Source organism: Typopeltis vanoorti, chromosome 12 (genome assembly GCF_054136105.1).
Source record: "Typopeltis vanoorti isolate ZY-2024b chromosome 12, IOZ_Tvanoo_1.0, whole genome shotgun sequence".
Lineage (NCBI taxonomy): Eukaryota > Metazoa > Arthropoda > Arachnida > Uropygi > Thelyphonidae > Typopeltis > Typopeltis vanoorti.
In genome coordinates, this window is record NC_143560.1 from 115,503,343 (window position 1) to 115,519,186 (window position 15,844).

Consider the following 15,844-nt stretch of genomic DNA (forward strand, 5'->3'; position numbering starts at 1 on the left):
ATATGAGAGACTATTCCTGGACTCTTTCTCTACTTTAAAATTTTATCCAAAGCTCAACATGTTTGGACGTATCATGAAACTGCCCCAAATCTGAAAAATGCTTTTCCTCAGCCCAACACCCAAACACCTGATCAACTACATGGTACTATTTAGGATTTTAGACTCACCTTTGTTTATTCTGCTTCAGTTCCACTTACCCAACATAGTGCTCATGTGGATGTATTTATCAGTATATGATGCCAATTTAACTTTGCCAAAATACTGGAAATATTAATTCAACTATTTTAGTTAGTATATCATCTACACTGTAATATCCTTAAATATATCAGTGTATAAACCAGACCACCACCCTCCTCGAAGTTTTGGGAGCGTAGAAGAAAGCCGCCAACACATTGTGAACTGGACACAAATTACTAATATCCATGTGTGCTATGATGAACTTGAAAGAAAGATTGTCGAATCTAGAGAAATTACCTTAGATTTTTCCCATATCAACAACAGCCTAAGTTTCAATCTCTCTTGCACACACATTGTCTCTGTTCAATACTGCACACTCGCGACAGCACGTAGTCAACTTTTATTTGGAACTCAAGCTCGCATTACTGTTTTCAAAATGTACTACTGTCTTTTGTACTAGTACAAAATGCAATTTTTAAGTCTCTGTTATTTTTTGTATATTTCTTTGATTGTGACACCTGAAGAAGTCAATCCATTCAATGAAACTAGTAAACTAGTAATATCTTTTTAAATAAACCATGTCACCTCTTTATCTCTCGGTATCAGTAAGTTAAACTAATTATATATATATATATATATATCATTGCATCCAATGGTGGATTTCAACGTTTACGAATAATTGTACTTCGGCAAGATTTTTAGTGAAGATGGTAAATTAAATATGGAAACAGACAACAGAATCAACAAAGCTGGTATGGTAGGAAGTCAATTGAATAAATTCATATGGAATAAGAGAGAAATTAGTCAGAACACTAAATTAGCTGCATACAAGATGGTGTTCAAACTAGTTTTAACTTATGGGTCAGAAGTAAAACACTTGACCAAAGACTAGAGACTGCAGATATGAGATATGACATTGTCAACATCCAGGAATGCATTAGCAGAGCTAATCTCAGGTGGTATGGGCGAGGAAAGATTAGCAAAACAAGTGTTCTCTGCCAGGTTGGCAGGAAAACGACCCAGAGGAAGACCAAGATATAGGTGGATTGATACGGTACAAATTGCCTTAGACGATAAAAATATAAGATCTGATAATGTTGGAGTCTTGACAAGCAACAGACTGATTTGGGGGGAAATTGTAGATAGGAAGTTAGTAATGATGTAAATTTATCATGTAGTACTATTATATCCTGTATACACCCCTTGAGGGTACATGGCAGGAATTTGATGATGATGACAAATAATACATGTAATTCTTTATCAAATTCATAATATTTTTTTAACAGTTAACCAAACATTAAAATATGATCTTTCGTAGAGTTTTCCTCGCAGAAGTCATGCTGATAGTTCTCTGATGTTTGAAGCCTGGGCAACAGTAATTAATAGCATTTGTGATAATACACTATGTTATCTTTTTACAAAAATTTTAACTTTCTTTAACCCTGAAGAATTATTATAGCTATAAACATAATTTAGTGGTGAAATTTATTTTCTCATTTTACATTCTGAATTTTGTTGTGAAAAGGGGGAAGGGAAGATTTTAATTGTGTTACTTAATGTATTACATTAAGCAGAACATTTCATAGTGGTTTCTTTCCTTCCCATATTTCATTATTAATCTCATATTTAAATTCATTAAATAATTCACTGAGAGTGGTAATATAAGCATGCTGAAAATAATACACCAGATGCATTTTTTTTTAATAATGTTCATTTGTGTTATTGGCAGATAATGATAATACGAAATGCTTAACTTCTCTTCAACAGATCACTCCTTCATTCTGAGCATATTGATGTGAGCTATTTTGCTGCTGGTATTGTAGCTCATTTAGCAAGCGATGGACCAGCAGTATGGACGTCGAGGGTCATTGCACGTGAAGAAATTCTCAGAGAACTGGTAATGCATTACCTGTATTTAAATTCTTCAAGTCTGGATTATTTTGAACCACTTAAAGCTTATATACCACTTGAATGAATAGTACTTAAGGAATTCCATGCACCCGTTGAAGTTCATTTTGATCTAAATAGTAAATGTCGGTGCTTTTTTTTTTTTTTTTACACATTTATCTAGTAGGCAAGTAAGCTTGGTTATTTAATGAAATTTACATTTTCACTACATCTGTTGTTGTTTGCTATATAAAACTTATTTTATAATTGCTGCATACCATTTTTATTAAAACTTATTGTTTACATTTCACTTATTTTTTACATACTTGCACACTAAACATATCTTTAATAAACTTTGTGTTATTTACTTATAATTTACTGTTCTTATTCCAGAAAAAATGAGTACTAGCACCTATATTTTTAGAAAAAAAAAGGCACTGGCAAATATAAATTAGAAAGTGGTAACAGCATCTAAAGACAATTTACTAGGAAAAACTTTAAGTACTTTTTGTCTATTGATGTTTTTGAATGGCAAGAAAGAAAATAGTGTATAGTATGGTATTCATAATACTACTTTATAGTTGTTTTTTTTATGAGATACTTGGACCTCGTGGTCCAAGTATCTCATAAATAAATAAATAGTATTTATTTAAATACTATTTATTTATTATATTTATTTAAGCTATATATTTCATCCGGTCTGTGGTCTTTCTCTCAGAAGAAAAGCTGCATGCCATTGGATGGATCCCCACGTTGCAGATCAGGAAATTGCCACCAGAGATGGTGGCTAGCTGCAGATAGCCAATAAGCAATCCCAGACAAGAAGCGGTGGTACTAACAGGACATGGTGGGTAGTGGACAACTCCAGTAACTCTATAAAATGCCAAAGAAGTCCAATGACAGTACTGTGTCAAGGCAAGCTGAGGCCACCCTAAGCCGAAACATAACCTATGTGCTCCTTCTTACATCTCTCTTTAGCTCTTCAAGGAAGACTGAGGGTTTGTCAGATAAGTGTCAATGTGTTCACAGTAAAAAGAAAATACGATTGAAATCTAATGTCAAAGAACAAGAGAAAAGACTCGTCCCAGTTTGGATGTCGCCCGGTCAAACAAGGCCCACGTCCCCAATTGAGCAATCAGGGTTGGATTGAAAAATCAGCTACTGTAAACAAAGACAAAAAAATCAAACTCAAGCCTGTAAGGGATGGAATATCAATAGGTACATGGAATGTCCGTATACTATGGGCAACTGGAAAATTGCAATTGCTTCAAGAAGAAATGAAGAAATACAGATGCAACATCTTGGGTATTTCAGAAATGAGATGAACACTGTCAGGAGAAACAAATGGTGGAAGAGTTCTCAGGTCCGGAAGTGAAAGTAAGCATGAAGCAAGCGTAGGTTTCCTGCAAAGTTTCCTTCTAAATCTGGCTGGCAGAGTGGTTAGCATATCTGCTCTCCAGCAAAAAGGCTGCGGGTTCGAATCCTGCCGTGGGCATAGATGTTTGTGTCTGTGGAAATACTAGTGGTGGTGGTTGGCGGTAGATGGTGTTGGTGTAGTTGCAGTCAGTTGGTGGATTGAGTAGTGGAGACAGAGTTGTAGAGCAGGTGCCCTCTCTCGATGAGTCCTTGGACTCCCTGGTGTCAAATAATAATAATATTATAATAATAATTATTTGTTTCCCACCTTTCTGGCTTAATATATTCCTTAAAACTTGGTTTCCCCTAAAACTTGCCACTTTTTTTTTTTCAAACATTTTGTCCTTCTGTTCTAATCAATGCAACAGCTGTTCTATTATTCTCTCTCACTCACAAATTCAACTTCCTCTTTGGAAGTACGTTTTGTAGTTGTGGTAAGCAACATGGTCGTGAGATGAAAGTCACTTGTAAACGAGACTGCAGTTCTTCAATGGTGTGAAAACATCTCGGAAAGTTCAATATTTTTTTGTCTCCAATTTATGATACAGAAATAAAAAACTGCATTAAAGATTGAGTCCTTTTTTACAAATAAATATCATAATCAAACACTTTGACGTGCCATAAGTATATAAACATTTCTAATTACAAGAAATAATGCTTTTTTTTATATATATACATTTAGAAAATGTTTAACTACATGATAAATAATAAAACCAAAATTTATCCTATCCTTTTTATTTATTTAATCAAAATTGGCCACCACTAAAAAAAATAATGTAAGATAATCTGATATTGCTAAACAACAGATATCCTACATAGGCCCACCCTTAGAAAAATGAAGAGGGGTACAATAATAGTAAAACTATTAACTTACAAGCTGTTTTCCTTCTGTCTGTATTAGATCTGAGAAAATATTTCTTTCCAAACATTATACTACTAGAGATGGAAATGTTATCCTCTAAATCCTGATTTACAATCTGCTCACCATCATGGCTAATATCTAATTGCATATCCTCTTCAAAACTCTCCTGGGCAACATTGTCAGCAGAACAAATTTCTGTAGAAATCACCTGCTCCTTATTAATGCTTCTCAACTCATCAATTATATTTTGAACCCTTTGATAAAAAGGGACTAAATCATAATCTTTATCGTAATCACTCTCAAAGCTTTGTAAATTTCACTATGATTTCTTTTATCTTGATGCTTATTATTATACTTTTGATTGCAATTAACATTACCACCCTTTATATGTTTTTAACAGGAATAAACTTGGATCTTCTAGATTTAGGTAAAATACTTTCCTCTATAAACGACTGTTTTAAATCTTACCAAGGAATAATAGTAGTCCTTTTGCTGAGATAATATTTCTTCAGTCTATTTGAATGGGCCACTATAATCCTATCATGGTGCTTAATATCTGCAATCTTATAAACTACTGGGAAGAATCTCTTCAGTATTCTATATGGGTTTTTGCATCCACTCCTGACTTTCTGTTTTTTTTCTAACAGCAGTCTTATCTTGTAATAAAACAAACTGACCAGGTTATAAATTTCTCTCCTTTCTAGTTTTCTTTATAGCCAATCTACTTTTATCTGAGGTGTCCCTACTGTATTCACTAACTAATTTCCACTAAATAGTGAACCTTTCCACTGTATCAATGAGATATGCATCTATTCCTCAAATCCTGAACTGGCAACAGATGAATGAAAATCTGTAGGAAAAGGAGCAAAAAATCCAAAAAGTGAAAAGAAGGGTTTTTCTTTGATACTAGAATGAATAGCTGTGTGATAAGTTTGAGAGGATCTGTTTTATAGATTTATTCAGTCTTTCACAAAGACCATTGCACTGAGGTTGCTAGGCTGTTGTGAAAATTTTTTTTTTATGCTGAACAGCTTACGTGCTTGCAACAACAATTCTAAAGTGAAACTAGGACATCTGTCTGACAACATAGATTCTGGACAACTATATCTACAGATTATCCCATCTATAAAGCATCTAGCAATGGTCTCTGGTTTTTGATCTTTTACTGGAAAAGCTTTAGGGTATCTTGTTGGTTTACCTGCTCTCTATCCAACAGACTGCAGGTTCAAATCCCACTGTGGGCATGGATGTTTGTGATTGTCTTTAGGTGGAAGATGAATGTCATCACCTAGTGTGAGACACCTGTCCTGGATGTACTATGTAAAAAAAAATAAATGAAAAATACAAAAAATATATAAAAATGGATAAAAATAGAGAAAAAACAATCCTTAGCCCATCCATGGTACAAAATTTACTGTAGATTATAATATAACCTTTTGTTGGTGGAAGCAACTTAAAACATCCACTACTACAAAAATAAATTTATTTCCTCTGTCTGAAATTTGCAAAGTACTTACAACATCAGCAGCTAGATGCTGAAAAGGACGAACTTGTAATAGGATAAATGTAAGGGAGCCTTACCAACAAAAACATTTCTTACCTGGCAACTATGACAAGATTGGACATAATTCTTTACATCCTTAGCTAAACCTATCCAGTAATATCAACTATTATTCTTTCCCAAGTTTTTGCATACCATTCATGACTTGCTAGTGATGATGAGTGGTACTGGTTTAGTACTCACTTTATCATTACAGATGGAAGAATGAATTTTGAACTGACTCTGGAATCTTCCGCCTTAATGAACATGATGTCCCTCGATTCAAGAAAAAGAAGAGAGGGATTAAAAGAAACTTTGTCATTGATGACATCCTCTTGTTTCACTTTGAAATAAAGCCTTCCCCAAATGGATCTTGCTGTGGTGCTTCCCTTATATATTCTTCACTCCATTCTTCCTCCTCAACTTTGTTTCTACCAGCAAAGGAAACAGGATTTATAGATTTATTCAGTCTTTCACAAAGACCATTGCACTTAGGTTGTTAGGCTGTTGTGAAAATTTTTTTTTTTTATGTCGAACAGCTTAAATGCTTGCAACAACAATTCTGAAGTGAAATTAGGACATCTATCTGACAACATAGATTCACTAACACCTAATTAAGAACCCTGGGAAGTGGCAGCCTTCCCTTCTTAATTGTGTTTTTCCATTGAGTCTTCAGTTGTGGCATCTCAAGACAAACATTCTGCTACAACATTTTTAGCACCAGGCTCATAAGAAATCTTTAAATTAAATTATTGTACTTCTCATGCCCATCTGATAATCCTTTGATTCTTATCCTTAAAGTTGTTCAGAAAAGAGGTAGTAGACAGGAGGACGCAGTATCAACAAGCATTTTCATTGCAGTCAGCTCTTCTTCAATCAGTGATGCAATGAGTCATGTGACAGTGTATTACACAAACTTCCACAACCAATTCCTAAAACATCTAGTTGGTTCTCATTTAGGTTTCTCTCCCAGGAATTCCCCAGACAGTATTCCCAAGAAATTTTTAAATCTTTGCAAATCTGATGAAATAGGAAAATGTTGTATTCATTATAATTTTGAATTTTAATAAAATTAGTATTGTATTGTATAGATCATAGATTATTATTAAAATTTTATTATGAATTAATGAAACTATTTGATTATTATGGATATGTTATTCATTATTTTACACATCGATCGTGTTTCTTTTAAATATAATATATTGATATTATTTATACCATTCATGACTTGCCAGTGATGATGACTAATATAAATCAAGTGCAAGCCACATGTAATAGACATTTTTATTTCATAGAATTACCCTTCTTATCAGGCAGTTAGTTATTTAAACAAACAAGATCTCTACCAGTAGACAACGGATTTTTGTGCTATTTTATATATCGTTTAGTTATTATTTTTTATTTTTTAAATTTCGATCACGTTTGATAACCTATTGGTAGGGCTGAAATTATTAATATAATTTTAAAAATGAAAATATTAAAATATAAATTTAATCTTTTCACTTTAACTGGAAAATAAATCAATCCAAAGTTTAAAATTTATGGAGATAAAAAAACACGTGTTGGAGTAATTATTTTATTTATAATTAAAAAAAAATAACACTTGACGCTTTGACCTCTGTAATCTAATTGCTTAGTTAATCATTTACCCTAGCCTGACCTCTGGCAAAAAAATATATATATTTGTGTGTGCGTAATAAAAAAAAAATATATCCAAAATATAAATTAACAAATTAAAGTAGTTTTATAGTGAAACTACATTAAACACATCTCTACAGTCCTTTTATATAAAGGTTTTTTTGTATTGGGGTTCTGCCATACATTCTGAATGCCATCAAGTTGCAGACAGGTCCTCCATATTCTGGAATTACTAATCCATCAATCTTGTTTAGATTTGGATGATGTTTCAGCATCTCACAAGATTCATTGAACTTACTTTCAAACCAGGTGTTGGGTTGGACAGTGGTATGCATTTTTATGTATATATTAGCCTGTGTGTATAGGTTTGTGGTAGACCATGAATGAAAGGCAGCCTGAGGGAAGGCACATGACAAGTGTGCCTAGAAAAGGAAGAGAGTTATTGTTTTTAATCTCAATGCTAAATTGGATATGTTTGTGTTGTTTGTTTTAGGTGGCTTAGGAATGTATTTAATGTTTGGCTGCCATGGGGCCAAATGGCAAAAATATCATATCTGAGCCAGACTTTGGGCTTTAGGTTTGCTGAATCTAGAGCTCATTGCTCGAAGTCTTCCATGTGAAAGTTAGCTATGGGGAGGAAAGTGGTGAGCCAACGGCCATACCTTCTTTTTGCAGAAATTAGTTTGCCACATGAAATAGCTGGAGAGAAGTACATGGGTGATGAGGAGGACTGTGATATTGGGCACAAATATGTTCTCACTAATAAATCATCGTTGTTGAGTGTGATGTTTCTAATTTTGTTCATGAAGTGTTGTGTATTTTTTATGTAGGAGATATTTGGGCTATAAATTAACTTACAATGAATCGCCAGCAAAGGTTGGTCGATTGGTAGAGCTTCTGCTACTAATGGCTCGCAAAAAGTTAATCAAGTTTGAGCGCAGTTAGAAGGGGTAAATCGCTTGATGCTGTTGGCATACTCTCCCTGGAGGTGTCACATAATAATAATGAATATTTAGACAATTTCTAGCAAAATTGACATGTTCTCTAAAGTAAATATAATAATAAAATGTCAAAACTAGCAATAGTTATTAAAAAAAAAAGCAGGTTAAGAATATATATTTTATTAAAACAACATTATTATATGGAACCAAAACATGGATAATGAGAGAGAGAGAGAAAAGAATCACTGCAACAGAAATGAAATATATGCAAACTGAAATTATTCAATTATACAAGAATAGGTAAAAAGCAAAAAAACTAAACCAAAAACATGAAGAATAGACAGAAAGATGAATTACAACCAAAGAGTCAAAGAAACAGATCATTGCTACTCAATGCTATCATATGCCTGCCCTTCCTGTGCTGCCTACAGTTAACTTTCACTCTGGAAAACTCCATTAGTGATTGCAGTTGTGGTGAAATCCACATACTATAACTATTAATTCTAGCTAAAGTATCATTGCATCACTTCTGTTTTTTTAAGGAAAATCACTGTTAACAGATTTTTCCTTTGGTGCTTGCATTCAACTGTAGGAGAATTAACTGCATTTATTATTTTGTGTACGAGGGTGGCCTGAAAAGTTCTCGGCCTAACAATGAAAAAACGAATTTATAATTTCAAAATTATTTTTATTTTTCAACATAATCTTTCTTAAGACTAATACATTTATTCCAGCAATGCACCAGCACCATTATCTCATCCTTATAGTGGTTCTCAGTAAGATCTGCAAAATACCCCTCTACAGCTTCAATCACCTCTTGATTCAAAGAAAAACGCTGACCAGCGAGGAATGGTTTGTTTTGGGAAGAGATAGAAGTCAGAGGGAGCCATATCTGGGGAATAGGGTGGATGTTCTAACAATTCATAGTGCTTAATTTTCTCATTGCCAAAACATCTTTGTGGGCAGGTGCATTGTCCTGATGAAAGTTGATTTTTTCTTCTGCAAACTGGGTTTTTTCTCATGAATTTTTTCGTCTAGTCTGGTTAAAAGATTGGAATAATATTACCCTTTTCAAGATAATTAATAAACAAAATGCCTTTAGCAACCCAAAACACTGATGCCATGACCTTTCCTGCTGATGGAACCAACTGTGTCTTCTTTGGTGCTGAAAAGCAGTCAAAACAGTGGGCAGAAGCCAGAAGCTTCTGTCCACTGTTTTGACTGCTGTTCGGATTCTGGTGAGTAATGGTGAATCTAAGTCTCATCCATAGTAATAAATCGACACACAAAATCAGTTTTATTCTTGTTAAAATGCTCCAAGCACTATTCAGAGATTTTCATGCAAGTGCATTTTTAATCTGCTGTGAGCAAGCGAACCCATCTTGCACAATGCTTTTTCATTTGCAATTATTTATGCAAAATATATCCTACATGTTCTTTTGAAATGCCTATAGTTCTCAGCAATTTCACGCACTTTGACTCACCAGTCATCTAATGCTATATCGTGCACTTGATCAGTGATTTGGTAGTGTTACACTTTTTGGGACGTCCTTCATGTGGATCATCATCAAGGCTGGTATGGCCACATTGAAACTCGGCAGCCCATTTTTTAATTGTCAAAAACGAAGGAGAAGAGTGCCTGTAAACTTTTATGCATTTTGAATGAATTTCTTTTGGCATTAAACCTTCTTTTACAAAGAATTTTATAACTGCACAATACTCAATTTTATCCATTTCAAGGGATACAGACAACACTTTTGCTTCAGACAGATGTTTACAACAAAGTACTTGATAGAATGACTTGCAATTTCACATGGATGAAATTGCAAGTCATTTTCCACCGCCATTTTCCACCGGACTCTGTTTTTTGCTTCTTCTTTTATTTGGTTCCAGTTTTTTATTAATATTTGTTATTTCTTTCAGTAAATTCTTTTCCATGTTTCTCTTGGCCTTCCTCATCTTCTTTTACTTTGTGGATTCCAATCTAGAGCCTGTTTTACTATTATTTTATCTTCTTTCCTCAACATATGCCCCACCCATCTCCATTTCCTTTCACGTATCAACATGGATTTCTGGTTTTGTTCTCTGCAATAGTTCTTCGTTTGATATTTGTTTTGGCCAATATATTCCCAGTATCATTCTTAAACACTTGTTTAGGAAGACCTGGGCACTGGTAACTATCTTTTTGTTTAACATCCAGGTTTCTGATCCATAGTATTGCCTTTACATTTGAGTTAAATATTCTCATTTTAATAAATTTAGTTTAATCCTTTATCCAAGTGTAAGCAAACAAAGTTTGCGCCTGAAAACTTGGTTTGCTTACACTTGGATAAAGGATTAAACTAAATTTATTATAGTCTAATCAGGTGCAAAATAAAATTCTCATTTTAGTTTTTATAGACAAATTCTTGTTTTTCCAAATATTTCTAAGTTGGTTGAAAGTTGAATAAGCCAGCTGTTTCCTTCTATTTATATCTTCAGTAGTTCCTCCTTTTATTGATACTCTTGAACCAAGGTATATGAATTGTTCTACTTTAATTGGTATTTCTTCTATTGTTATTTGTTTATTTTGCTTTGCATTTATTTTCATCAACATTGTTTTATTTTTATTTATCCTAAGACCAACTTTTTTGACTGTTTCTACAAGTGTTGTGTTTTTTGTTCTATATGGTGGTTAGTAAGCAGATATCATCTGCAAAATCTAGATCGTGGAGTTGGTTTTGAAGTAACCATTGTAATCCTATATTTCCATGAGATACTTTTCTCATCACCAAGTCTACAACAATTAAAAACAAAACATAGTAGGGGGTGAGTATACAACCTTGCCTTACTCCTGTCTTTGTTTTAAATGGTTCTGAGAGGGTATTTCCATGTATTACTTTAATTTCAAAATCTTCATACATTTTTTTAATTATTCTTATTCTTTTTTCTGGAAGTCCATAATTTCTAAGTAATTTCCATAGGGAAGATCTGTTTATGCTGTCGAAAGCTTGTTCAAAATCGATAAAATTTAAATATAAGCTTGTCTGCCATTCCAATGATTGTTCTATGATAATTCGTAAAGCAGCAATGTGGTCGGTGCATAATCTATTGGCTCTAAATTCTGCCTGTTCTGGTCTTAGTTGTTTTTCTATTTCTATTTTGATTCTTTTTAGTATTATCCTTGCTAATGCTATAAAAACTTGCGAAGGAGAAGAGTGCCTGTAAACTTTTATGAATTTCCAATGAATTTCTTTTGGCATTAAACCTTCTTTTGCAAAGAATTTTATAACCGCACGATACTCAATTTTATCCATTTCAAGGGATACAGACAACACTTTTGCTTCAGGCAGCTGTATAAAACAAAGTACTTGATAGAATGACTTGCAATTTCACATGGATGCTTATGACAGTTGTACCAACTTAAAAAAAATAATAAAAACTCGTCTATAGTGTTGCCATCTATGGTTGAGGCCGAGAACTTTTCAGATCACCCTTGTAGACTACATTTCTACCTCATATGCAATATTCTGTACTCTTGATGATTATTATCCTTATTTGTTTGCAATGCCATATTCTTTCTTCCAACAGTTTTGCTACTTTATATTAAAACACTGGTGTATGTACTGTTAGGGTCAAAAGAAAATATAGGGAAAAATTATTGAAATTATTGAAACTAAATCCATTTTTAATGGATTTAGTTTAAAATTCTGTTGGAGAACAGTGGTATTTTTAAAATAAGAAAATAATTATTTTATAAATCTTGTTTTTATATACAAAGTGTTAAAAATCAGGTATGACTTTTTTAAAGCGTTTGGTAGTAAGCTGAGCATGTAGAAGTATTTATTATTACATCCAAAGTATTTATCAGTTATGAATAACAAAAAAAAAAAAAAAAAAAAGTGGGATATGAGTAGATTTTTAAGAATAAACTGAAAAACCTCATTAAAACTTTAAGATATATAAAAACCCTGTAATTGTTCACTTTATTTCATAATCTCTAAATTAGTGTTTACATCATTGGAATAATGCTTGCTGTGCATGTGTAGATCCTCTTTTCCCTCATAATGAATAAAATTGTATGCAAAGTGTTACATATTCACAACTATATATATATATATATATACAGGGTGTTCGGGATAAATTTGACATATTTATAATTAATTATATTTTTCCGTAAGTTACATGTATTAACACACACTTCTCTTCATTTAAAAGTTTGGACCCTTCTTCATTCATATACAAGATGTCAGAAAGGATGGATAGCTGGAACCCACCTGAATCATGGAAGAGAATAACTTGTATCATGATGATTCGTGCCCGCCATCAAAATAAGGATATTACGACTGCTGCCCAATGCTCCCTGAATACAGTAAAAACAATCAGGCATGAACTAGAGACTTGCAATGGTGACTACGAGGATGTAGCAAGAAGAAAGATCCCTAGCAGACGATCTGATTGCGTTCGTACAGCAGAATTCCTCGCAAATCTGCAGGAACAGGTGTTGAAGAACCCTGGCATTGGAATTCGGGCTTTGTTCGTGGAGTTGCTAACTGTAGTCAAGCCCTGGATAACAAGGGTAGGCAATGGTAGGCCGTATGTATGGCAGCAGGATTCGGCCCCTTGCCACACCTCTGGGAAAAGTCAAAAATGGTTGTCTGAAAATTTCTACGACTTCTCCAGTCCAAATGTTTGGCCTCCAAACTCCCCAGACGTTAACCCCATGGATTATTTTGTATGGGGCGCAGTTGAAAAAGACACCAATCGCACTTCCAGTAATACAAAAGCCCAGTTAATGGATAAAATTAAAACAGTTTTTGCGGCCCTTCCCAGGGAGACTGTAGTATCAGCTTGTTCGAGGTTCCGAAGCAGAATTGAAGCTGTGATCGATGCTAATGGTGGTTATTTTGAGTAAATCTTGTTGATAGTATTGTAATTAACTCTGCCTGTAATGTTTTTTTGTCAATTCATTAAATTTAATAGATACAAAGAAGATTTTCTTTTTCCTTACGAAACTGTCAAATTTATCCCGAACACCCTGTATATATATTCATTTTTAATATCATTTCTGTAGAGACCATAAGGGAAACTTGCTCAGTGGAAAGGAGGACATTTTGAAAAGGTGGGCAGAATATTTTGAAGCTCTCCTTCAGGACAAAACAAGCTTGGAAAATAACGTTCCAGAAGAAGACGAGTTTAATGAACCCCTGGCAAGTATAGGAAAAGCTGAGACAGAGGAAGCACCAGAATTAAACGAGGTGGAATTAGCCCTAAAGAGAATGAAAAATAATAAAGCACCTGGTAAAGATGGAATACCACTCGAGCTATTAAAATACGGTGGGCAATCACTATTAATCAAAATACATAAGTGTTTGTCAGAGGCATGGGAAACTGAATCTATGCCTACTGAATGGGACACTGCTATTATCGTTCCTATACATAAGAAAAATGACAAGTCTCTGTGCCAAAATTATAAAGGAATATCACTGTTAGCAGTAATTTACAAAATATTTGCAAGAGTACTGGCAACTAGATTGGAACCCTTTATAGAAAAAACACTGGGTGACTACCAATGTGGCTTTAGGTATGATAGATCAACAACAGACCAGATCTTTACAGTACGAACAATAATGGAGAAATGTTATGAGTTCAATATCAATCTGTACCATTTGTTTGTGGACTTTAAACAAGCCTATGATAACATCAATAGAGATAAGCTATTTAAAGTCATGAAGGAATTCCAAATTCCACCTAAACTGATAAGATTAGTTAAAATGACACTCAGAAATACCATGGGTAGAGTGCAAATACAGGGCGAACTCACACCTGAGTTCAGGATTACCAAAGGATTACGACAAGGAGATCGACTATCAACAATGCTTTTCAACCTATGTCTTGAAAGGGTAATACGAAATGTAATTATAAACAGAGGTGGAACTATTATGAATAGAAGTCTACAGCTTTTGCGGATGATGTGGCCTGTATTGCAAGGACTGAGAGAAGCCTTAGAGAAGGTTATAGACAAATGAGAGAGGTAAGGAAAATGGGACTACAAACAAACAAAACTAAAACAAAATACTTAATTGTTGCCAGGGATAAACAAAAATTGGGAAACAGCCAAAGTTTCACAGTAGATGAAGAAATCTTTGAACGAGTCCAGCAGTTCAAATATTTGGGTTCAGTAATAACAGAAAGTAATGATATGTCAGTTGAAATTACCTATAGAATAGCTGCTGCAAATAGAACTTATTATAGTATTCAGCCATTATTAAAATCTAATTTGATTTCGATAAAAAGTAAAATCCAGCTATATAACGTAATCTTCAAACCTGTGCTTTTGTACGGCTGCAAAACATGGACAATGATTCAGAGAGATCAAAACCGATTATAAATTTGGGAACAAAAGGTATTAAGAAAGATCTTTGGCCCAATTAATGAGAATGGACTTTGGAGAGTGAGGAATAACAAAGAAATAATGGAGAAATTCAATGAAGTGGATATTATTACTGAAATAAAGGTGAGAAGACTGAGATGGCTAGGACATGTTCAGTGAATGGGGGATGATAGAGCCATAAAAAAAAAAAAAAAAAAGTCTTCATGTCTGGACCAGGTGGATCTAGGCCCAGAGGACGACCAAAAAGGAGATGGCTTGATGATGTGGAGGATGATTTAAAGAAAATGAGAGTAAAGAACTGGAGGAGCAAGGCACAGAATTGTGAAGAATGGAAGGCTATCCTGAGACAGGCCCAGGTCCTAAATGGACTGTAATGCCAAGGAGTAGTAGTAGTAATTTTTAATATAAACTGACTAAAAATCCGAGAATTATAACAAATTGAGATTTATTTGAAAACGCAACATGTTTCGTCGAGATTGACTTCATCAGGCGTTAAGAACATAGAAAGATATTAAAAGACACTGAAATGAACATTGAGACACTCTAAAGCTATACAATTATAAAGTTATGATATTCGACTGTAAATTACAGTTATGAACTTGAGCTATAGTCCGTGTTAAAGTTCTATTGTTGTACACTTGTGCGTGTGTACACAGATATATATAGCTGTGAATATGTAAAGACAATTATAATATACTTCTTCAATACTTGATTGCATTTTTTTTTAACTTGAAAAAAAAACAAACAAAATTATTTTCTTAACTTTTTATGAGACAATTTTTTTTTCCCTTCCCTAAGGGAGAAGTTGTAATAAATTGGAAAACACCTGGAAGTGAAATGGTGGCTTATAGGTGAGAATCTTTCTTGAATTTATAAGTCTTAAATATTATCATGTGGTACATTGCATTATAATCAGCTGATTGGTGCTGTGGTCCATTTTTGACTGCTATCAATTTATAGTTATTTTTCACTGAACTAAGATTATTTATTTTATATTATATTCTGCTGTG

At 33.7% G+C, this 15,844-nt stretch overlaps 1 protein-coding gene across 1 annotated transcript in view; it reads left to right on the top strand.

Moving 5' to 3' along the window:
* The window catches only part of LOC150101152 (protein zyg-11 homolog B-like), a 287,455-nt gene that overhangs the window by 223,912 nt on the left and 47,699 nt on the right, over window positions 1-15,844 (top strand). Inside the window, exons 12-13 of the mRNA XM_090401483.1 lie at window positions 1,945-2,074; window positions 15,633-15,685. Of these exons, the coding sequence (XP_090257609.1) occupies window positions 1,945-2,074; window positions 15,633-15,685 (183 nt within the window). The remainder of the gene's footprint in view (window positions 1-1,944; window positions 2,075-15,632; window positions 15,686-15,844) is intronic.